Source organism: Triturus cristatus, chromosome 9 (assembly GCF_964204655.1).
Source record: "Triturus cristatus chromosome 9, aTriCri1.1, whole genome shotgun sequence".
Lineage (NCBI taxonomy): Eukaryota > Metazoa > Chordata > Amphibia > Caudata > Salamandridae > Triturus > Triturus cristatus.
This window is the reverse complement of record NC_140592.1, coordinates 1120057412-1120080539: the sequence shown is the minus strand read 5'-3', so window position 1 is coordinate 1120080539 and position 23128 is coordinate 1120057412. Positions and strand designations below refer to the sequence as shown.

Genomic DNA, 23128 nt, shown 5'->3' with positions numbered 1-23128 from the left:
AGGTCGCAGCATTACTGGTGGCATCCCTGACAGTGTTGGTGTTGTTTTTTCCTGGGTTGCAGTACCAAGGACAAGATTCAAAGGACCCAGGAACTGGAATTGGCACCCGTTGACAATCAGGACACTAGAAGAGGAGTACAGGTGCTGTTAAACAAGTTTTTCTGTCCCTGATACATCAGAAACGGAGGCAAGTTCTACTTCAAGCCCTTGCAGAATCTTCTTAAGCATGATACCACACCAAGGCAAAAATCCAGTCCTTTACGCTGCCCACAGAGATAAGCAGCAACTGTAGGCCAACCCAGCAAAGCAACACACAGCAAGTAAGACTCCTCCTGACTAATATTCAGCTCTTCTTCTTGGTAGGATTCTCTTAGTCCAGAACTAATCTAAAGTTCTGGGGTTTAATGTCTACTAATAATCCCCCATTTTCCCTTAGCAGCCTTTGTTTCAATAGTCTCTGATCTCAGTAAAAACCAGTTCTGTCCTCCCTGCTCTAGCTTCACTACAGGAGGTGGAGACAGCATTGTGCAGAGCAGACACAGCCTAATCAGGTGCTAGTGAAAACTCCGACCATCACTCTCAACGCAGAAAGGTCTATTCAGCCTGGCTATGAGTCACCCAGGAAACGAAGGACATACCTCAACTCCCCCTTGTGACTTTTTAGAGTGAATGCACATCCCCAGCTACAGGCACTCCAAAACCAAACAGTAAATACACAAACAGGCAGAGGCACACAGGATGGCTAAATAAGAAAATGCCCACTTTCTAGGAGTGGCATTTTTAAATACACTATTTAAAAAACACCTTCACTAAAAGGTGTGTTATTAAATTCTGAGTTCAGAGAGCCTAAACTCCAAATCTCTAGCTGTTCCCAATGGAAAGTTACACATGTAAAAGGTTACAGTGCAGCTCCAATTATATCCTGTGGGAGAGCCAGTCCTTGCAATAGGTAAAATAACATGCACAGTACTTCACTATCAGGACATGTAACACACACCAGTACATGTCCCATCTTTCGCATACACTGCACCCTGCCGATGGGGATACCTTGGGCCCATCTTGGGGGTGATTTACATGTAAGAATGGGGAAGGTTAGGGCCTGGCAAGTGGGTGCACTTGCCAACTCAACATGGGAGTTAAAAACTGCATGCCTACAGTGCAGTAGCAGGTCTAAGACACATTTGAGGGGTTACTTGTGTGGGTGGCAAAATCTAGCTGCATATGATTTACAGGCCCTGGGCACACTCAGTGCACTATACTAGGGACTTACCAGTAAATCAAATATGCCAATCATGGATATCCAATCATAATTACAATATACACAGGGAGCACTCGCATTTTGACACTAATCAGCAGTGGCAAAGTGTCCAAAGCATCTAAGTCAGCAAAAAAACGAAATGCAGCACACAGTCAAAAATGCAGGAGGTAGAGACAAAAAGTCAGGGAAAACTATGCCAAGGTTGCCAAGTCTAACAGGCACCAAAAGCAAAGGCTCCAATGGAGCTTGAAAGCAACGCATTCAACTTCAAGGTCCCCTTGCTACCTTCAGCTTTTGACCTTGCCCCACCAAGTCCGACTGCAAACTGGCCTACTTGGTAGATCTAACTTCTGCTCCATTGAGGTCAGCCTGGTAAGGTGCCTAGAGCCCTATCAACTTTGAACTGACACTTTGCATTGGCACTTTACATTTTCTAGCCTCTTTTTGCTTTAAAACTTTAAAAATACAGATCTGCATATACAAATTTGATTTCTATTGTTCTAACTTGGGTTTGGAATATTATTATGTTGCTTCATTTGCTTTAATATTGTTGGTACTGCATCAACTTAACACGTATTTCTATGGAAAGTCGACTGCTGGATGTGGTACTGCTACCTGAACTTAATCAGAGTTTCACAGAGCACTGCATTGGGAGCTAACAAGGGTGTGTTCATTCAAGTTTGAAGGATCCCAGTTCCCCAATTACTAAGCAACCTTCTGACACTAATATATTTCACACCTGGGAGACTGCTAAACACATCCAGTACCTGTGTTCTACCCCTTAAAAACAGTAACTATGCTTTATTTTAATGGGCATACCTGTGTAACGTGGCCCGTAAGGGCATGGTCGCCTTCACTAAGTTAGCATGAGCAAGTTGCAGCCTGCCTGCAGCTTTACACACGTTACTACATGTCTTTATTTTTTGTGATATTTTCTATGGCTGCTTTAACATGAGAACTCATCACTGTGTTCGCTCTCTGCATGTTTCTGGGATTTTGACTGAACATTATGTGCAAGGTCAAACAACAATGCTCCTTGTAATTTTGTTCTGGCCAGACCTTAGCCTTTAAACAAAACATACTGATGCAGCTGTTGTTTGGACAACGTACTTTGGTTTTTAGTGGAATACACAAATAGGTAGCACACACTTAGAGAAGGACCTTTCCAGAGAGAAGAGACAGCACCTATGATGTAGAGCCACCATCTATAGGCTAAGGTATGGGGTCTGCTGACAAAGCCCAGAGATGTTCTAATGTATAATAATACTATTTCCTAGCAAGGGGAAGGAGGTTAGGCTCTATTGTCTTTCCATGATGATATCTCCCTTCATGATTTATGGACTAACTGCTATGCTGAAAGTATTTGTATTATGCATATTCCTGCTTGTTTAAACTATTTTGTGTCCTTGTCAGATCGTATTGTGGACAAGTACAAGAGTGCGAGCGAAAAGGTGAGTCTTGTTCCCACGATTCCTGAGAGATCTGGGAGTGTTATTTTGAGGGGTGTCTAATCATTTGTTTCCCTGTGAGTGAGTAGGAGAGCAAGTGAGACACTATAGCTAGGGAGTCCTGGGCACCTGGGTACTAAGATGGTAGGAAGACCCAGCCCCTATACACCAAGGTCCTATAATCCTGCATATAGTTCTGTGGTTGTGCAGAATCCCTGCAACACCTGGTTATTTAGCTAGAACACAGTAACAAGATACAGAATGTGAATCAATGTCAGAACAGGCAGCCATCACATGTGAGCTACATTGTAGTTTTAAAGCATCCAAAAGAATGACTTTAAAAACATGGCTTCCGTATTTCCCATGCATTCCTAAAATGAAGTACACAAAAGTCAAAGCCAGCAGATATCACAGTAAACGCTCTATGACAGGTTGAATTTATTTAACCTAAGCTTGACTCCTGGTGGCATTTGCAAAGAGCAAACAGGCTTAACTGAAAGAAAATGTGGAAAGCAAGTTCCTAAATAGTTAAAAATTCAAGAAACAATGCAAGAATTACTCTAAATTCAATTGATAAAAATAGAGGAAAAAGTAATAAGCAAATCATACCAAAATGATAAAAATCCAATACAGGGAATTGGAGATATCACATTTTAAATATTAGAGTGAAAACAACATCACAAAAGTGCAAAGCTCCAATAGTACTGGATAGTCACAGTAGATGTGAACTAGGAACAATTGGAGAACAACCACAATGGATCACGAGTCATATGCAGCAAGTAGATTGACCCCACTAGGACGTGGAAGTAGGGAAGTTGAAATAAGTTGTGAGGTCCCAATCTGGAAGAGAACTTTGTTTTGTGAGAAAAAACTATTCTCCGCGTTGTCCGTGCAAGACAAACCTGAAATTCAGTCCAACTCTGTGTAACTGCTGGTTGCATATTTTTTGGGGTCAGTCTTCTTGAAAGTCTGGAGCTTTGATCAAAACATTTTTAAAACGTTTGCAACCTTTATTTGGGGACCAGTCAGCCACAGTAGTACATTTCCAATGTCCCCAGGAAACAGGCAGAGGACCTAGAGACCATCAAGATGTTAGGGAAATAGAAATATCAAAGTCCAGTCCAAGTCCAGTTGCCACTGGTCAGGTGGGATTATTCACAGGAATATTCTTTTCAGTTTTTTAAGTTCCTAGAGCCAAAACAAACCTGACATTTTTACCTATTCCAAATCAAATGTTAGCACCTATTAAATGTAATAGGGTAACCCACTGTTTTCCTTTGGGAGAGGTAGGTCTCACAGTAATGAAAAGTTAATTTGGGAGTTTTTCACCACCATGATATTTAAAACTAAAACTTAAACATGCGCCTTACCTTTTAAATACAATGCACCATGGCCTATTGGCTACTTAGGTTCTACCTTTGGGGTGAGTTTTATGTATCAATAAAGGAGATTTAGGACAAGTAAAATGTTTATTTTACCAGGTTGAATTGGCAATTTAAAACTGCACATGAGTTGCAATGTCAGGGATGAGACATGCTTTAAATGGCTACCTTAGTGGGTGGCACAATATGTGTTGTAGACCGACTGGTTGTATTTAATTTAGAGGCTCTGGGTACATGTTGTACCACTTTACTAGGGACTTAAAAGTAAAATAAATGTGCCAATTGGGTGTAAACCAATTTTACCCTGTTTAAAGGAGAATGCACAAGCAATTTTGCATTGGTTAGCAGTGGTAAAGTGCATAGAGTTCTAAAGCCAACAGAAATAAATTCCGCAAAGGAGGAGGAGGAGACAAAAAGTTTGAGAGTGACCCTACAGAGAAGGCCACTTACCATGACCCAGCACTGCCAGGGTTGGCTGCAAGGCTTTGCTCCAAATACAACAATCATTGGGTGAATAACTCCTACTACACTTGGCCTTTTTGTCATGCATAGTGGGGATTCGCAGAAAGAACAATTGATGGACAGAATGCAGAACAATGTCATACATTCACCCCAGTACAAAGATCTGGGCCTAAATCCATCATTCGCAGCAGGAACTGACGCACTGCCAGGTCATGCAAAAATCTCTCCATGGGTGCCTATCGCCTGCCACACACATCCTTTGATTGTGCAGATGTGGTAGAGCGCAACGCTTGGCTTTCAGCCAAGAACTGGACCCACCTTTCTGGAAGCCTCTCCCTGCACAAAACTGCAAAAGTCAACTATTGCCGCACATAGATATCTACATGATATGCCATGAACTACAAATTATAATTATAAAACATATGTCTTATGTTATAGTCACACTCATTGTTTGTTGATGCAGAGAACTTTGTGGCAACATGATGTATATGAATGTCTCTTCTAAACTGCCTATAAACAAACTACGTTTGAAAATTGTGCTAGGAAATGAATAATTTGTCCCATCTATTGAACAACATTTAGGGAACAGAAATGCTCTGCCTAACCCTCTTACAAATAGCTGGCCTTGCTCCTCTCACTGGCTGGATGCATTGGTTCTAAACATATTTCCCAGGGTTGCTTGCAGCTCCCAGTTCAGCCGTGAGTGAAACCAAGCTGCTCTGGTATGATGAATCAGTTTGGAATCCTTTCTTCTCAACTTATAAGAACACATTCCGCACACTGTATCGCTATTCATAGCATGCATAAAAAGCTTTTAGCATACCATCACTCATTGAGAAACTCTGAACCCTTACCTGTACTGCTTGATATGTTAACATCAATGCTTATGTCTGATATTCCTCCTCCTTTGAGAGATGCTACACACGTATACGTCCCAAAGTCAGTGAATTTTAGGTCTATGATGTCCAAATTAGTTGTTCCCGGTGAAACATCTGGATCAGTATGCGTGATGACCATCCTTTCGGAGCTGCGTAAGGGACGACCATTTTTGAACCAACTAAATGCGAGTTCCTCAGAAGGAACCGCCTCTACTTGGCAGGAGATCTTCACTTCACGTCCAATCTGGATGTTGTCATCTTTGTGATATGGATCTGGTGTTATCCAAAAACGTCCTTTTTTCAAGGCTGAAAATAAAAAAAATTATATAATTGTTCTTATGGTAATTCAGTAGAACTTTAAAACATAAAAGATATAACTACTTTATGCATTTTTTTAATTTTTTATGGCCTCAATACAAAGAAGATTAACTCAGGAATAACTCATATATGTAAGGGAGCTGATCACAAGTGAAACAGTAATGCAGTTCCAGATGTAATCTCCTGTTGCCGGTCACAAATGTATTACAGGTTTCTAAATTCTACCACCCCTGGGATTACCAGGTGCAGTAAAATTCGAGCACAGTTTCACCAACCAAAAGGAGCTGAAATTCAAACCTGGAAAATGGCCTGTTAGTGGAGAAAATAGGAAAAAACAGATGCAGTAATTTTGCATCCCATATGTTATTCCCAATAACTGGGTAATGAACTCGGAATTACATGGTAATGGGGAGGTTTAAGTGATGGCAAAGTCTATCAGTAATTATGAGTGTGGAGTTACCACCCTACCATTACCGTTGGCTTCACAATTGCCTAAATGACACCATATTTACAAAAGTTAACAGGGTGGCATAAGTCAGTGAATTAATAGAGCATAAGGCGTGCACAACAATCATACTCTTATAGCTTCTCTTAAGACTCAGTCGGGGGCTGGCCCTATAGTGTGTCAGTAGAGTGGTTATGGAAATTCAATGCAATGAGGTGCACACTGATTTAGGTGTAACCAATTTGAAAATGAAAAGTTTTAAGTGCATTTCACACACTTGTCTCCATACACGAGTTACAGTGGGAGTTCAGAACAGAACTGCTGCAGAAAGCGCGGGAAGGATCACCCTTTATGCCAATTTTCACAAAGGGTATAGGAAGGAAAGGCAACTCGTTTAAAATATAAGAGAACAATGAATTCCCAAGGTTAATTAGTATAGGTAATCTTAAACTGGTGCATTAGACATTTGCTAATGAAATAAGAAAACCGAGGGGTAGGAAAACAGTTGTGAGTGTCTTTTTGGAAAATTCTCTACACGTAAGACTGTCCCAGGGACAGTTATACGTTTCACCTGTTTGGCAACGTACACTTAGTATCACGTAAACGTCTAATATAAAAACAAACGAATGCATATTCTACGAGAGTTTAAGGCACCCCAGCTTCTTAAAATCAGCCCTAAATTCTCAAAGGACGCTCTTGTGAGCTCCTTCTGAAATATAATGAACGCATCACGCATGCATTCTTAATTTATCCTGAAAAATACCTCGCGAGCCATCTAGCCGCAGTTTCAATAACCTTTCCTTCTAACCTCAAGCAGTATTAAACGCAAACATTAACATGCAAATGCTTAATGGGTGAATACAAAATTAATCCAAATGACTCCCAACAACATTAAGGAAGACATTATAAGCTAACGACATAGGGTTTCGGTCTGAACCTGAGTTTGCAAGTGTATTTCACTGCTTGTGTGTGACTTCCAGAGTCATTAAATATTTAGACAACAGAGAAACCCAGACAGGAGTCTGACATCAGGTCACCTTGGGAAAAGCAAAAGATCACACGTTTATCTTCTCTGCTTCCCTAGTTTAATGAAAGCGGCGATAAAATGTAAGCATATCAAGCCTCCTGAAGCAGAAAGTTATATATTTATATATTTTTTGTTGGGTTTCGAACAATACAAACTTTTTATTTGGGCCCAGGGCCTAGCTTGCCGTCATGGCATTTGGCAGCTCCTGAACCTCTGCGGCTGCTGGTCTTTGCCCAATGCCCATGTAAGAATGCTCTGGACACAGAGCCCAACTTTAGCCACGCCAGATCTGTTGCTTCGACACCAGTGCACATGGCTTTCAGCAGAGCATAAAGGGCTCTGCTTGTAGGGAGTGCTCTGTGGCCCTGGAAACACCCGTGTGACACACGGGCTATTGCACACTGCATTTGGATGTGTGAGGAGGGCTTCGGGTATACTGTTGCTGGCAAACAGTCTTTCACCATGATGTTTTACTGTGAATATTCAGTTTCAGTTTCAAATTTCAGTCCATGAACCTCTATGAAAAAACAAGAGCCTTATCTTTAATTTTTGGAAACAATATCTGCCCCTTTGTGACCTTTGCATTCCCCACATTCTCCCTGGATTCAAGGAAAGGTCGACCAACCCCATATGTGCCTCTGACACTTCTGTACAGAATCCATCCATCCTTTAATCCATCCATTCATTCATTCTTCCATCTCCACACACAGGCACACTGACACACACACACAAATGTCTGTGTCCAAATAACAGTGTGCTAATAAACGAATATTCACATGCCTATTACTGCAGTGCAAGAGTCAAATTCGAGTTTACTACCGCAGTTCATGTAAAATAACTTTACACAGAGAATATACCCTCCTAACAGTCACAAGATATCTTGGCCTCTTCACATCTGTTTATTACCACTGTTGAGAGAGGGAAGGCACCTTCACCTCTTGTGAGTCAAGGGCCCTCTACGCACACATCTACGGTAATGGATAGCTTTACACCTTTGAAAACTTACTAATGGTTTTTCCAAAATCACCAGTCATGGCTTATCGCAATGTAATTTTTATTGTGAGATTGAACTCAAGCAAGCTGTAACAAATGCATGGGTTCATTGCTATAATTATAAAAGGTCCATCACATGTGCAATACCTTTTACAGCCATCATTAGTGACACGTTCTGTTAGATCTGGGGGTCTCTAGTTGGCAGGGTAGGTACCTCTGTCCAAGTAGGGACCCTTACTTCTAGTCAGGGAAAGGGGGGATACACTGTTAAGATAACCCCTGCTCACCCTCTAGGTAGCTTGGCCTGAGCAGTCTAGGCTATCAAAGGCAATGTGTAAAGTATTTGTACCAACACTCACAGTAACACAGTGAAAACACCACAGATTTACTCCACACCAGTTTTAGAAAAATAAGGTATCTTTACTAAAAACTTCACAAGACCAAATACTACAGACAAACCAACATATACTTCAAAAGGTTACTTTAAAGATAGTTCAAGAGTTTGCAGAAAGTACTCCAGGATGTCAAAATCAGTGTCCTGCACAGTGCGACTCTCAATGCACAAAATGCGACACTCTCGTGCCCAACAGTACCTGTAGTTGCGATAAGGTTCCCAAAAGCTATAACAAGGAAGATGGCAAAGGCGATGCGATGCTCCTGAGATCCTGGGGAGGCTTTGCAGCAGCCCTGCTTCACGCAGCAGAGGTGGATGCGCCGGCTCCGATCTGTAGGGGGAGGATGCGATACCTTTGGCTTTCGTTGCGTAGGTTTCTTGGGGGGAAGCTTCACGCACAGGTTCGATGCGACACTCTTCGATGTGGTGCGATGCGTGGCGCAGCGTTGCCTTCCGGCGCCGCAACTCTCGATGCGCCACGGAACGGGACTCTGCGTCGACGCACGCAGCGATTGGAGACTTTTCACGCACCAGCAGTGGTGCGGCCCGCAAACTGGTTCTGCGACAACCCCCGCAATGGCAGGAAGCTTCACGCTTCGGGACGATGCTCGACGCACTCGGCGATGCGGAGACCCTGCGTGTTGCGATGGTGCCGCGATTAAATTTTCCACGCACTCTCGTCTTGCGACACGCAATCGGATGATGCGTTGGGTACCAGTCACTCTTGTTCACGCTTCTGCTTCCCAGCTCCCAAACACAGCAAAACGATCTCCTGAGGCCCCAAGACTGGGCAAGCACTCCAAGGCAGGTCAGAACTCCTTCAGCAGAGTTCCAGGGGAGCTGGTGGTGAAGTCCTTTTGTTCCTGGGACTTCTTAACAGGGAGCCAGCTCTTCTCAGGCCCTTGGAGATCAGAATCAAAAGAAGGGGACACAGCAAAGTCCTTCCCCTCTCCTTGGCAGCAAAGCAAAACAGCAAGCAGGCAGTCTTCTCCTCTTCAGTTCTTTTCAGCTTTCTCCTTGGCAGAGGTTTCTTCTTAGTTCCAAAGTGATCTAAAGTTTTAGGTGTCTGGGGTCCTCTTCTTATACCCCTCCAAGTCTTTGTCTCTCTTTGTTCCAGTGGGGGGATTCCCCTGCTCAAACCGGTTCCTGGGTGTGCTCTGCTCTGGAGCACCTGGTTCCTTTCAGAGTGAGGGGCAGGGTTGTTAGACGCTCAGCAGGAGGTGGAGCTTTCTTTGTGCCAGCAGAGGCAGAGTCCTCAGCCTGGCCAGCAGGGGGTGGAGCCAGCTTTGTGTTTGGCAGGGACAGCCCTATTCAAACCCAGGGACTACTCCTCCCACCCATCTAAAGCAGATCTCCCTATTCACCCTGCTGCTGACTCATCCAGGCTCCTGGAGCCACCTGGCCCATCACATGACACCCTTCAGCCAACCAGCACACAGGCACACAGGAAGGTTAAACAGGAGAATAGCTACTTTCTAAAAAGTGCTATTCTCACACAGTGAATTTAAAAACCATCTTGCTAAAAAGATGTATAATTAAATTCTGAACACAGAGATACCAAACTTGGATTTTCTATCTTGCCCTTATGGGAAGATAGGCATGTAAACAGCCTTCCCCATTCTATCCTATGGGCAAGATAGCCTCTCAGCAGTGAAAAACGAAAATGGCTGTAATTCACTACCAGGGCATGTTACACACCTCAGTACATGCCCTACCTTTCAGATACACTGCACCCAGCCCAGGGGGGTACCTAGGGCCACCATAGGGATGCCATACATGTACAGAAAGGGAAGGATAAGGCCTGGTCAGTGGGTGCACTGGCCAGGTCGACATGGCAGTCCTGGACTGCACATAGGCACTGCAAGCAGGCCTAAGACATCATTTTAGCGCTACTTCTGTGGGTGGCACAATCAGTGCTGCAGCCCACTAGTAGCATTTGAATCACCAGCCCTGGCACACGCAGTGCACTTTACTAGGGGCTAACAGGTGAAACAAATATACCAATCATGGATAACCAATCAATACAACAATTTACCAAGGGAGCACTTGCACTTTGACACTGATCAGCAGTGGCAAAGTGCCCAAAGCATCTAAACCAGCAAAATCGAAATCCAGCATAGCATCAAAAATACAGGAGGTAGAGGCAAAAAGTCAGGGGTAGCCACGCCAAAGATGCCAGGTCTAACACGTGTCCCCTCCAGCTGAAAGTGGGGAGAACTACCCACCCTCTTGGGAGTTCTCATCGCTAAGGCGGAAAAACCTGGACAGACCATCAGCGTTGGCGTGTTCTGTACCGGGGCGGTGTTCCACCGTAAAGTCCATCCCCTGTAGGGAAATGGACCACCTCAACAGCTTAGGATTCTCACCCCTCATCTGCATCAACCATCTGAGGGGCCTGTGGTCCGTCTGAACCCAGAAGTGAGTCCCAAACAAGTAGGGCCTCAGCTTCTTCAGCGCCCAGACCACAGCAAAAGCTTCCCTTTCAATCGCACTCCACCTCTGTTCCCTGGGAAGTAGCCTCCTACTAATGAAAGCTACAGGTTGGTCCAAGTCCTCATCACTTAGTTGTGAGAGCACCGCTCCCACTCCATGCTCAGAAGCGTCTGTCTGCACTATTAACTCCTTGGAGAAGTCAGGCGCCTTGAGTACAGGTGCTGTACACATGGCCTCCTTCAGGGCCTCAAAAGCTTCTTGGCAGGCACTGGTCCAAATCACTTTCTTCGGTAACTTCTTGGAAGTTAGTTCTGTCAAGGGAGCAACAATGGTGCCATACCCCTTGACAAAACGGCGATAGTACCCGGTGAGTCCTAAGAAGGCTCTCACCGCTGTCTGGGTTTTGGGGGGTTCCCAAGCCCGGATGGTATCTATCTTGGCTTGTAGGGGCGCCACCTGGCCGCTTCCTACCTGGTGTCCCAAATACACCACCGAACCCTGCCCTATCTGGCACTTACTGGCCTTGATAGTGAGGCCTGCACTATGCAGAGCCTTCAACACTGCGCAGAGGTGTTGCAAGTGTTCTTCCCAAGTGGAGCTGAACACAGCAATGTCATCCAGATATGCGGCGCTGAATTGCTCCAGCCCGGACAGTACCTGGTTGACCAGTCTCTGGAATGTGGCAGGGGCGTTCTTCAACCCAAAGGGCATGACACGGAACTGGAAGTGCCCCTCTGGAGTTGAAAACGCAGACCTCTCCTTGGCCCCATCAGTTAAGGCAATCTGCCAGTACCCAGAAGTTAAGTCAAACGTACTGAGGTAGTTGGCAGCTCCCAACCGATCCACGAGCTCATCAGCTCTGGGGATGGGGTGTGCGTCAGTCTTCGTGACCGCATTGAGCCACGGTAGTCCACACAAAACCTAAGTTCTGGAGTGGCACCTGGCGCAGAAGCTTTCGGTACAAGTACCACTGGGCTAGCCCAGGGGCTGCTGGAGGGCTCAATCACCCCTAGCTCCAACATCTTAGAAACCTCCTTCTTGATGCTGGCCCTGACCTTGTCAGCCACCCGGTAAAACTTCTGTTTCACAGGCATGCTATCTCCCGTGTCCACGTCATGGACACACCAGTTGGTGATACCGGGGGTCAGGGAGAACAGAGATGCAAACCGACCCAGCACATGGCGACAGTCCCTCTGCTGTTCTGGGGTCAGGGTGGGCGAGAGGACCACTCCATCCACTGACCCATCTTGCTCCTTAGCTGCCAGGAGGTCAGGAAGAGGATCGCTATCCTCCTCCATCCCTGCATCTGTAGCCAGTAGCATTGTTATTTCAGACCTCTCAAAATGGGGTTTGAGGCGGTTCACGTGTAGGACCCTCATGGGGTTCCTGGGAGATCGCAAGTTGACCAGGTAGGTCACCTCACTCTTGCGCTCCACCACCTCATATGGCCCAGTCCACTTGTCCTGGAGCGCGCAAGGCTCCACTGGCGCCATCACCCACACCATCTGCCCAGGTTGAAATTCCATCAGAGTGGTAGGCTGGTCATACCACCTCTTCATCTCATCCTGGCTGGCTTCCAGGTGCACCTGAGCGAGGGCCCGGAAGCGCTGTGTCTGGTTGCGGATGGCCAGCACATAGCTGAACACATCCTGAGGGGTTTTCCCCGGGGATTTCTCCCAACCCTCCTTCACCAGACTGAGAGGTCCTCTAACAGGGTGCCCGTACAAAAGCTCAAAGGGACTGAACCCTAGAGACTTTTGTGGTACCTCCCTGTAGGCAAATAATAGGCATGGCAAAAAGACGTCCCACTTCCGTCTCATGGGCTCTGTCAGCCCCATGATCATGCCTTTCAGGGTCCGGTTGAACCTTTCAACCAACCCATTTCCGGGTGGTAAGGAGTGGTGAACTTATAAGTTACCCCACACTCCTCCCACAGAGACTTCATATACCTGGAGATGAAGTTGGTACCCCGGTCAGATACCACCTCTTTGGGGAAACCCACACGGGAAAAGATCCCCATCAACGCACGGCCCACCACCGGGGCTGTGGTTGTCCTGAGAGGGATAGCCTCCGGGTACCAGGTGGCATGATCCACCAGGACCAGGATGAACCTGTTGCCTAAGGCGGTCCTGGGGTCCAGTGGCCCCACAATATCTATTCCCACCCGCTCGAAAGGGGTGCTCACTACCGTAAAAGGCTGGAGAGGGCCTTTGCATTTTCCTCCAGCCTTGCCACTTGCCTGGCAAGTCTGGCATGATTTACAAAAGGAAGCGACGTCCGTCTTCATCCCGGGCCAGTAAAAGTGGGTGGCAAGCCTTTGTCGGGTCTTGTCCTGCCCGAGATGTCCTGCAAGCGGCACGTCGTGAGCCAGACCCAGTAGGAAGTCTCTGAACCCTGCGGGTACCACCAGGGTACGTGATCCACTGGGCTCAGCAAACCTAGGCTCACTGTACAACAAGTCATTCTCCCAGTAGAGAAAAAAGTTCTTCGGATCAGCACCTGCTGCCTGGTCTGCAGCCTGGTGCCGCAGACCTTCAAGAGTAGGGCATGTCTTCTGCGCACGGCAGAACTCCTCTCTGGAGGGACCACCCTCTTGCTGCCAATGGGTCAGCTCAGGTATGTCTCCCAGCTCAGCGACCTGTTCCCCTGTAGGCTCCAGGGCATCCCCCGTAGGTTCTGCTCCTTCCTGGACCGTGGGAACAGCGGGGGTGGACGCACCACGCCCCTTGCCCTTCCTCTTTCTGGCAGGGACCTGGGCCACTGTTTCAGGCTCCAGGTCTGCTTCACAACCCTGTCTGGCTGCCATGGACCGGGTGGTCACACAGACCCACTCAGGCAAACCCAACATCTCCAAATGAGCCTGGCGTTCCACCTCCTTCCACGGGGAACTCTCCAGGTCATTACCTAGCAGACAGTCTACTGGCATGGATGGACTCACAACAACTTTGAGAGGACCGGAGACCCCCCCCACTCAAAGGGAACATGTGCTACCTTGCAAAGGCGCACAGAGTTGTCAGCTGACACTACTGGGTGAAGTACGTCTGGAATGATCAGCTCCTCAGGGACCCACTGACACCTGACCGTAGTCACACTGGCTCCAGTGTCCCTGAGAGCCTCCACCCTCCTCCCATTGATGGTCACCCACTGCCTGTACTTCTTAGTGTTATCAGGGACAGGGGTTTCCTGGACCATCTCTGTGTCTCCTAAAGAGACAAGGGACATAACTGCTAAACCCTCCAAATCACTAGAAATTAAATCCCCCCCAAAAGCTACACTAGCTATACCCGGTGTTGGAGCACCAGTGGGTGCCTGGGATTTCTTGGGACACACAGGAGACTTGTGACCCAATTCCTGACAGTGATAACACTTAATGGGACCCTTGTTATCCGACCTGCCCTTAGTGGGCCAGGTTGGTTTGGGTTTTGACTTGGGGGGCTGGGACTGGTTACCCTGGGAACTATTTTGGGGCCCTTGTGAGAACTCCTTTTGGTTACCCTTGTCCCCCCCACTCTTCTGCTGGGGACCCTGCCCACCTTTGGCAATGGTACCCACAATTCCTCTGTGGACCCTGGTACTGGTCCAGCGGTCCGCCTCCTTAGCAAGCTCAATGGGGTCCGTCAACTTGCTATCTAAAAGATGCTGGCACAGCTCTGGAACACATAGACTACTCAAGTGCTCCCAACTAATTAAATGTAACAACCCCTTATAATCAGTTACCTTGCTGCCCTTCATCCAACCTTCCAGTGCCCGCAAGTACAGATTCACACACTCCATCCAAGTCTCAGACTCTTTCTTCTTGGAATTTCTAAACTGCAGTCTATACTGCTCTGGAGTAAGTCCATACCTGAGACATAGGGCCTCCTTCATATTGGGATAGGTCATGGCACCTGCTAATTCTAAGGGCTCTAGAGCACTCCTCCCAGAAGCCTCAAAATGTTTCCACAGGCCCGCCCCCCAATGCTGTTCAGGCACACCATTCATTCTTAATGCTATCTCATACGATGTAAACCAGGCATAGATATCTTCACTCCTATTGTAATTCTGTACTAAATCTTTGGGGATATATACTTTACCCCCCTGCACTGGCTGTGCGCTGCCACCATTTGAACCGGACTCCACCTGCTTGGCCTTGATGTCCAGTTCTCTCATGCTCACTTCATGAGCCAGAAGCAATTTCTTCTCCTCCAAGGCAGGGGCATTCTTGCTCTCCTCCGCCGCCTTGTCTACTTCTGATTGCTTCATTTTCATTTTCATAATTTCCAATTCATGGTTTCTCACCCTTTGATTCTCCTCCAACTCCTCTGGAGTGAGCCCCCTACTGGAATGGGAGCTGCCAGCCCTTGAGACTGGTCTGCCCACAGGCAGATCTTGGGGAACAAAACCATCCTCTTCATTTGCATCACTTTCCTCTTGGGCCTCCCACCAGGCCTTCAGGACTCTTTGTAGCACATCCTTTCTAGCTCCGCTTTTAAAAGAGCAACCACGGTCTTTGCAGAATTGCTTGAGATCTTCAACTTTGTATGAATATAAATCCGCAATGGAAAACTCCAATTCTGCCCTCTCACTTGTTGCCACCTTTGACATGATGCTCTTGAAGAGTTACTCAAAAATAGAATCAAAAATAATACAGTATGTGGTTGTCTATTGGTCTGCACTCCTAGTGATGTACACCAATTACTGTGGGTCAAGTACAAATACAAGTTCAATCCTCACCGCTGACCACCAATGTTAGATCTGGGGGTCTCTAGTTGGCAGGGTAGGTACCTCTGTCCAAGTAGGGACCCTTGCTTCTAGTCAGGGAAAGGGGGGATACACTGTTAAGATAACCCCTGCTCACCCTCTAGGTAGCTTGGCCTGAGCAGTCTAGGCTATCAAAGGCAATGTGTAAAGTATTTGTACCAACACTCACAGTAACACAGTGAAAACACCACAGATTTACTCCACACCAGTTTTAGAAAAATAAGGTATCTTTACTAAAAACTTCACAAGACCAAATACTACAGACAAACCAACATATACTTCAAAAGGTTACTTTAAAGATAGTTCAAGAGTTTGCAGAAAGTACTCCAGGATGTCAAAATCAGTGTCCTGCACAGTGCGACTCTCAATGCACAAAATGCGACACTCTCGTGCCCAACAGTACCTGTAGTTGCGATAAGGTTCCCAAAAGCTATAACAAGGAAGATGGCAAAGGCGATGCGATGCTCCTGAGATCCTGGGGAGGCTTTGCAGCAGCCCTGCTTCACGCAGCAGAGGTGGATGCGCCGGCTCCGATCTGTAGGGGGAGGATGCGATACCTTTGGCTTTCGTTGCGTAGGTTTCTTGGGGGGAAGCTTCACGCACAGGTTCGATGCGACACTCTTCGATGTGGTGCGATGCGTGGCGCAGCGTTGCCTTCCGGCGCCGCAACTCTCGATGCGCCACGGAACGGGACTCTGCGTCGACGCACGCAGCGATTGGAGACTTTTCACGCACCGGCAGTGGTGCGGCCCGCAAACTGGTTCTGCGACAACCCCCGCAATGGCAGGAAGCTTCACGCTTCGGGACGATGCTCGACGCACTCGGCGATGCAGAGACCCTGCGTGTTGCGATGGTGCCGCGATGAAATTTTCCACGCACTCTCGTCTTGCGACACGCAATCGGATGATGCGTTGGGTACCAGTCACTCTTGTTCACGCTTCTGCTTCCCAGCTCCCAAACACAGCAAAACGACCTCCTGAGGCCCCAAGACTGGGCAAGCACTCCAAGGCAGGTCAGAACTCCTTCAGCAGAGTTCCAGGGGAGCTGGTGGTGAAGTCCTTTTGTTCCTGGGACTTCTTAACAGGGAGCCAGCTCTTCTCAGGCCCTTGGAGATCAGAATCAAAAGAAGGGGACACAGCAAAGTCCTTCCCCTCTCCTTGGCAGCAAAGCAAAACAGCAAGCAGGCAGTCTTCTCCTCTTCAGTTCGTTTCAGCTTTCTCCTTGGCAGAGGTTTCTTCTTAGTTCCAAAGTGATCTAAAGTTTTAGGTGTCTGGGGTCCTCTTCTTATACCCCTCCAAGTCTTTGTCTCTCTTTGTTCCAGTGGGGGGATTCCCCTGCTCAAACCGGTTCCTGGGTGTGCTCTGCTCTGGAGCACCTGGTTCCTTTCAGAGTGAGGGGCAGGGTCGTTAGACGCTCAGCAGGAGGTGGAGCCTTCTTTGTGCCAGCAGAGGCAGAGTCCTCAGCCTGGCCAGCAGGGGGTGGAGCCAGCTTTGTGTTTGGCAGGGACAGCCCTATTCAAACCCAGGGACTACTCCTCCCACCCATCTAAAGCAGATCTCCCTATTCACCCTGCTGCTGACTCATCCAGGCTCCTGGAGCCACCTGGCCCATCACATGACACCCTTCAGCCAACCAGCACACAGGCACACAGGAAGGTTAAACAGGAGAATAGCTACTTTCTAAAAAGTGCTATTCTCACACAGTGAATTTAAAAACCATCTTGCTAAAAAGATGTATAATTAAATTCTGAACACAGAGATACCAAACTTGGATTTTCTATCTTGCCCTTATGGGAAGATAGGCATGTAAACAGCCTTCCCCATTCTATCCTATGGGCAAGTTAGCCTCTCAGCAGTGAAAAACGAAAATGGCTGTAATTCACTACCAGGGCATGTTACACACCTCAGTACATGCCCTACCTTTCAGATACACTGCACCCAGCCCAGGGGGGTACCTAGGGCCACCATAGGGATGCCTTACATGTACAGAAAGGGAAGGATAAGGCCTGGTCAGTGGGTGCACTGGCCAGGTCGACATGGCAGTCCTGGACTGCACATAGGCACTGCAAGCAGGCATAAGACATCATTTTAGCGCTACTCCTGTGGGTGGCACAATCAGTGCTGCAGCCCACTAGTAGCATTTGAATCACCAGCCCTGGCACACGCAGTGCACTTTACTAGGGGCTAACAGGTGAAACAAATATACCAATCATGGATAACCAATCAATACAACAATTTACCAAGGGAGCACTTGCACTTTGACACTGATCAGCAATGGCAAAGTGCCCAAAGCATCTAAACCAGCAAAATCGAAATCCAGCATAGCATCAAAAATACAGGAGGTAGAGGCAAAAAGTCAGGGGTAGCCACGCCAAAGATGCCAGGTCTAACACGTTCTATTTCAAGAATAACCTATGGCATAAGACAGCAACTTACATGCCAATCAACATGTGTTATTTGTGATTCAGTGCCTACACCAAATGTGTAAAAACACAAAATGTAGGTCTAACAGTGAATGACATCCATACATGCTTCGAGAATCACAAATCAGCAGTAATAAGAAACTTGACCAACCTGTTGGCCATCATTTTACTCATGTGGACTGTTGGAAATGGCCCTTAATTGTTTTAAAGAATTTCTCTGTGGAACATGTCTTAAAAGAAGAACTATTGGACAGGGGGCACCATTGAAATTCCATAAAAAAACAAAGGTTGAATATGTTATATTTATACAAATATATTTATTCTTTCCATAAAAGCCATACCTAAACTACACAAACATTAGAAATTCTAACGTTATAGTTATACATGATAATTTCACATTACCATAAGTCGTCCACCTATGTACACAGTGTTAATTATAACTTAAATCGTTATTTAACACACCACCTTCAAATTACTGGAAGTCGCACAGCTTTCTACACAGTGTTCTCACCTCACTCATCATACTGTAATAACTATAACTCACAACTCTACTATGCACTGTGTTCTGAAAAGTCATCTTAATTGAGATGTCATAAGTGTTGTTATGAAAGCTATGATATAAGTAATGTCATATGCATGGGTATAACCAGTACATTCTGAAAGCGTGAGTTATAGTAAATGTAGAATTACAAGACACTGTGCGGTACTACAGGGTCCAGACTGCCCAGCTTTTACCTGCCTTGAAGGCGGGGCCCAGGAGTGCTCTTAAGCACGCATTCATCTCCACAGCACGGCACACCAGACATCGTGCAGGGACTACAGGGCTCAGACTGCTCAGCTCTAACCTCCCCTGAAGGGAAGGCCCTAGAACGCTGTTAAGCACACACTGATCTCTCGCAGCGCCTGATGTAAGACATCGTGTGAAGACTAGAGGGTTCAGACTGCTCTGCTCTGACCTGCCCTGAACGAGATGCCCAGGGGCGCTCATAAGTGTACATTCATCTCCTGAAGCGCGAGTCACGCCTGGGCATAGCCCAGGCCAAGAGCGGGTCCATCTTTGCCCTTCATTGCCTGGAAGCATCTGGGCTAGGCCACCTCTCTGGGCTTTCAAATGGGAAGTGGTGGCTCCTGCAAGGTAACTTTTTCCTTGTGTGTGTGAGTTGAGTTGACAGCCCTTGTCTCCAGTCTGTATCAAATGGGGAAAAGAAAGGCACAAGAGACTCACCAGGAGATGTCATTGCCGAAGAAACCAATTAACCAGTCATCTGATGATAATACACAGAAAACAAATAATGAGCTAATCAATGAACTGAAGTCCATATTTAAGCCCACATCATCCTTCTCTGAGCAAAAAGAAAAAGACAAACCTGTAGCTAAAACATTAGCAAAAATCATGATAACACACACAAATCACCCCTCACCCGCTTTAATGTTGTCAACGATTTTGTTCTGGGGATGCTACCGTGCATTGAAGCAATTTGTGACCCTGCTCCTGTGTTAGATTCCTGTGATGCCATGTGAGAATCATTATGCAATTTTAGCTGAACAGGAACCTCCCTTGGATCGCAATATTCCTGTCCAGGAACCGGGATGTACCTTAGGTGGTGAATGCCTAAAAGTTGGAACTGGTGGAACATAGGGAACAAGTGAAGTAATTACCTACCCAGGTTTCATCAATGATCCCTCTTTTACAGCAACTGAACTGTCTCCATTAAATCTCCACCCCAAAAGTATTTCACATCTTGGAAATTCTGGAAACCTTGTCCGTTCTGTAGTATACTGTCTATTACCCCTGTGGGAAGGAACCTCCTCGCTCCTCTGGGTCATGAACCAACTCTTCCCTTATCTCCAAACAGGAATGACCCTGATGCCAAAGTTGGAAAACTCATGCCTGGCCCTATGTCTATTTTGCCTGTGCTGCGTGAAGGATCGTATTTGCCAGAAAGGAGGAACAATTTCCTCTATTCTAAATCGATGAACGTAGCCTCTCAGCTAAATCCCTCTTATGATCATCCTACCAGCCAAAGTGTCAAACCACCCCTTCGAGTTGTACGTGCCTGCAGAAATGGCACGGGTGTAGTTGTTTATTTGCACAATGTGCCCAGACTCTCATGTGGGGCAACAGAAGAGAGGGGCTCACTGAGTAACAACGTGATCCACTGGATTTGTAATTTGCATAAATGTTTTTCAATACTTCGTTCAGATATTGTGCGGGCACTCAGCCAAGAAGCACTAGGAGGCAACTCTGATTATGTTAAAATCTGACTAAAATATCAAAAGTTGGTGGATGAACTAATTGCCTGAGAAATTCGGTCTTCTTGTATGGTGCCCACTAATGTTAGATTAAAGTATAATCATCCTGTGACTAGTGCGACTTAATTCCAAGCTATTTCCACCATTCCTCCGCAGCTTGTGTGGTCCCTCCCCCAGGCTTCGAACAATAGAGGATTTTTATGAACAATGTATCTCTATATCTGCCACTATTCCCTTTGATAAGTGGAAAGTTCTCTCCTGGAACATTGCTGGGCTAAAACCCAACTTGCAGGTCTGACTTGGGGGTCTTTTACTGACCCTTTTGACATTTGTATGTTTCAAGAGACTGGGGGGCACATTACGATGTCGAGCGAAAAGCCTCCGCCCGCCGGTTGGAATCTTCCTGACCGCATTGGAGCCTAAACCGCACGTTCATTTGACTCGGTTCAGACTGACTCGCAGAGTATTCGTGTAGTTCGGAACAGCATTGTACACCCCATTGGACAGTGTTTCCGCCGTCGGGATTGTGATGTCGATTTCCAACAGCCTTTCCACGTTGGCCTATCTGACGCAGAAAGGCTGCAGGGAAAAAACTTTGGGGGCCCCTGGCAGGGCCCCCTAGCCCCAGCTGCCTATGGTTGATGGCCGAGGGGTTACCACTCACCCCATTTCCCCATAGTAGCCTGTATTACGTCCCGTTGTCAGGTGGAGAATGAGCTCCCATAGGAAACAATAGGACTTTGACCGAACAATGTTTGGTCGCATCGTAATCCGGCTGTTGGAACAGCAACCGCAAGTTGGTCACTCGAGGCAATTCCGCCCAACATTGTAATATGCCCCTAGGTGTGTAGACTCAATATTTAGGTCAGGGTTTATGCACTTCTGCTGTGAAGCAATTTTCTAAGAGAAGAGACTCGTAGTATGGGTAAAAAACACTCCTATTTGCAGTATCAAAAGGCTCCCTTTAAACTCCCCTGATATACTTGGGCTGTTGATTTCTGCTGCTGATAAGCTTCTTTATATTTTTAATGTGTATAATAGTGCCTTTGGACAGAGCCAAGAGTCACGTACTCTTGGTATTTAGTCAGAATGTTGAATCAAAAATAACCCCTTACCAAAATATCGAGTTCTAAATATTGTGATATGGAAACATCATCAGCAAGAATATCAATGTTAAGAATATCTAATTTAAGGCAATTAATCTCGAATCTTAAAATATCAAAGTCATAAATATCATTTGCAAAAATATAGTTCTTTAAAAATGTTTTTTTAATTAGTGGTATGAATTTTAGTATATATTTTAAATGTATGTGATGTCATTTTTTTGTATAAGTATTGTTTATGTTTTTTAATAAGTGTGGTACATTTTTAGTAGTTATTAAATTAAATTTAATTTAATTTTGGGGTTGATTACGATGTTGTCCGGGAAAAGCTCCAACCGGCATTTGATTAGTTCGAATCCAATTCAGAACCAGCCTTTGCGACCGACCTGGGCACATTTCCCAATGACCGATTATGATGGCTGGTAAGTGTTTGAACTGTCTGAAAGGCATTGGGAGTAATCTAGTTGTTCAGAACCGAATCACAGCAGTCTAAGGACCACGTTTCCAGACGAGCAATTAGGATGTCAGATTCAGATAGCCTTTCCGATTTGGTTGTGCTGACATGGATCGGCTGTTGCAATCTGAATTTGGGGGCCTGTAGCAGGTGCCTCAACATTCGGGGCCCTCTGAATCATGCCTGTGGGGGTACTCATAGATCCGCCCTTCCAATGCATGCACAGTGTGGCAGTCACCATGAGGTGCCTGCCACAGGGTGCTAGGTTTTCCCCAACCAGCCCTTTTGTCAATGGGAGCCTGTGTTCTCGTTCGGAACACAGGCTCCCAATTAGGTCAATGCGAGTCTGAACGAATGATGTCCAGAAGCATCGTAATTGTTCGGTAGGACTTGCAGAACCCAATTTGGTCAGAAACAGTTCCGAAACCATTTCAGTTGGAAGAGTTTCCAGACAACATCATAATCAGCCCCTTTGTGTTTTTTAGTCCCGTAGAGGGTTGTGGGTCTATAGGAGAATAGGATGGGGAGTAATTTAATTATAAGAAATTAATAATTATTGTTTTTTTAATGTTATTTATTTAATTGACATTTTGGTGCCGATTATGATGTGGCCCGTAAAAGCTCCGACCGCCCAAGAAGGTCGGAGCCTTCCTGGCCGCATTGCAATGGGCCGCTCTGCTTACTTTCCCGAAAGTGAACAGGCCGGATATTCCTGCTGGCTTCCGACAGGCTCAAGGAGCCCATTGGATAGTCGGAACCAGCTCGTAATTCCAAAGGGTGGAACTTTTTACCCTTGGGATAACGATGCATGGTTTCTGACATGGTTTCCAAGCTGGCATGTCGGACTTGAAAATCATGTGGGAAAGCGTGTTTGTGGGCACAGCAGGGCCCCCTTAGGTGTAAATGCCTCTGGTTGGAGGTGCCCCCCTGATCATCAGTGGACCCCTTGGCAGACACCTTGAGGTGCCTGCCAAGGGGTGCAGGGATGACCAACATCTCCTATTTCTCAATGGGAGCTTGTGTTAGGGCCAGTTTACAGTGTTTGCTTGCATTGTTATTTCTGTCATTGCAATCAGGCCATTAATTGTGTTTTTAACTTTTTGGGGTAAATTATATGT

General features: G+C 46.3%; 1 protein-coding gene across 5 annotated transcripts in view; it reads right to left on the bottom strand.

Annotated features, from left to right (window-relative positions):
- Window positions 1–23128, bottom strand: part of MDGA2 (MAM domain containing glycosylphosphatidylinositol anchor 2) — a 1462473-nt gene that overhangs the window by 520958 nt on the left and 918387 nt on the right. For all 5 annotated transcript variants that reach the window (XM_085627023.1, XM_085627026.1, XM_085627025.1 and 2 more), the window contains exon 7: window positions 5405–5734. In XM_085627023.1, coding sequence (XP_085483149.1) covers window positions 5405–5734 — 330 coding nt within the window. The remainder of the gene's footprint in view (window positions 1–5404; window positions 5735–23128) is intronic.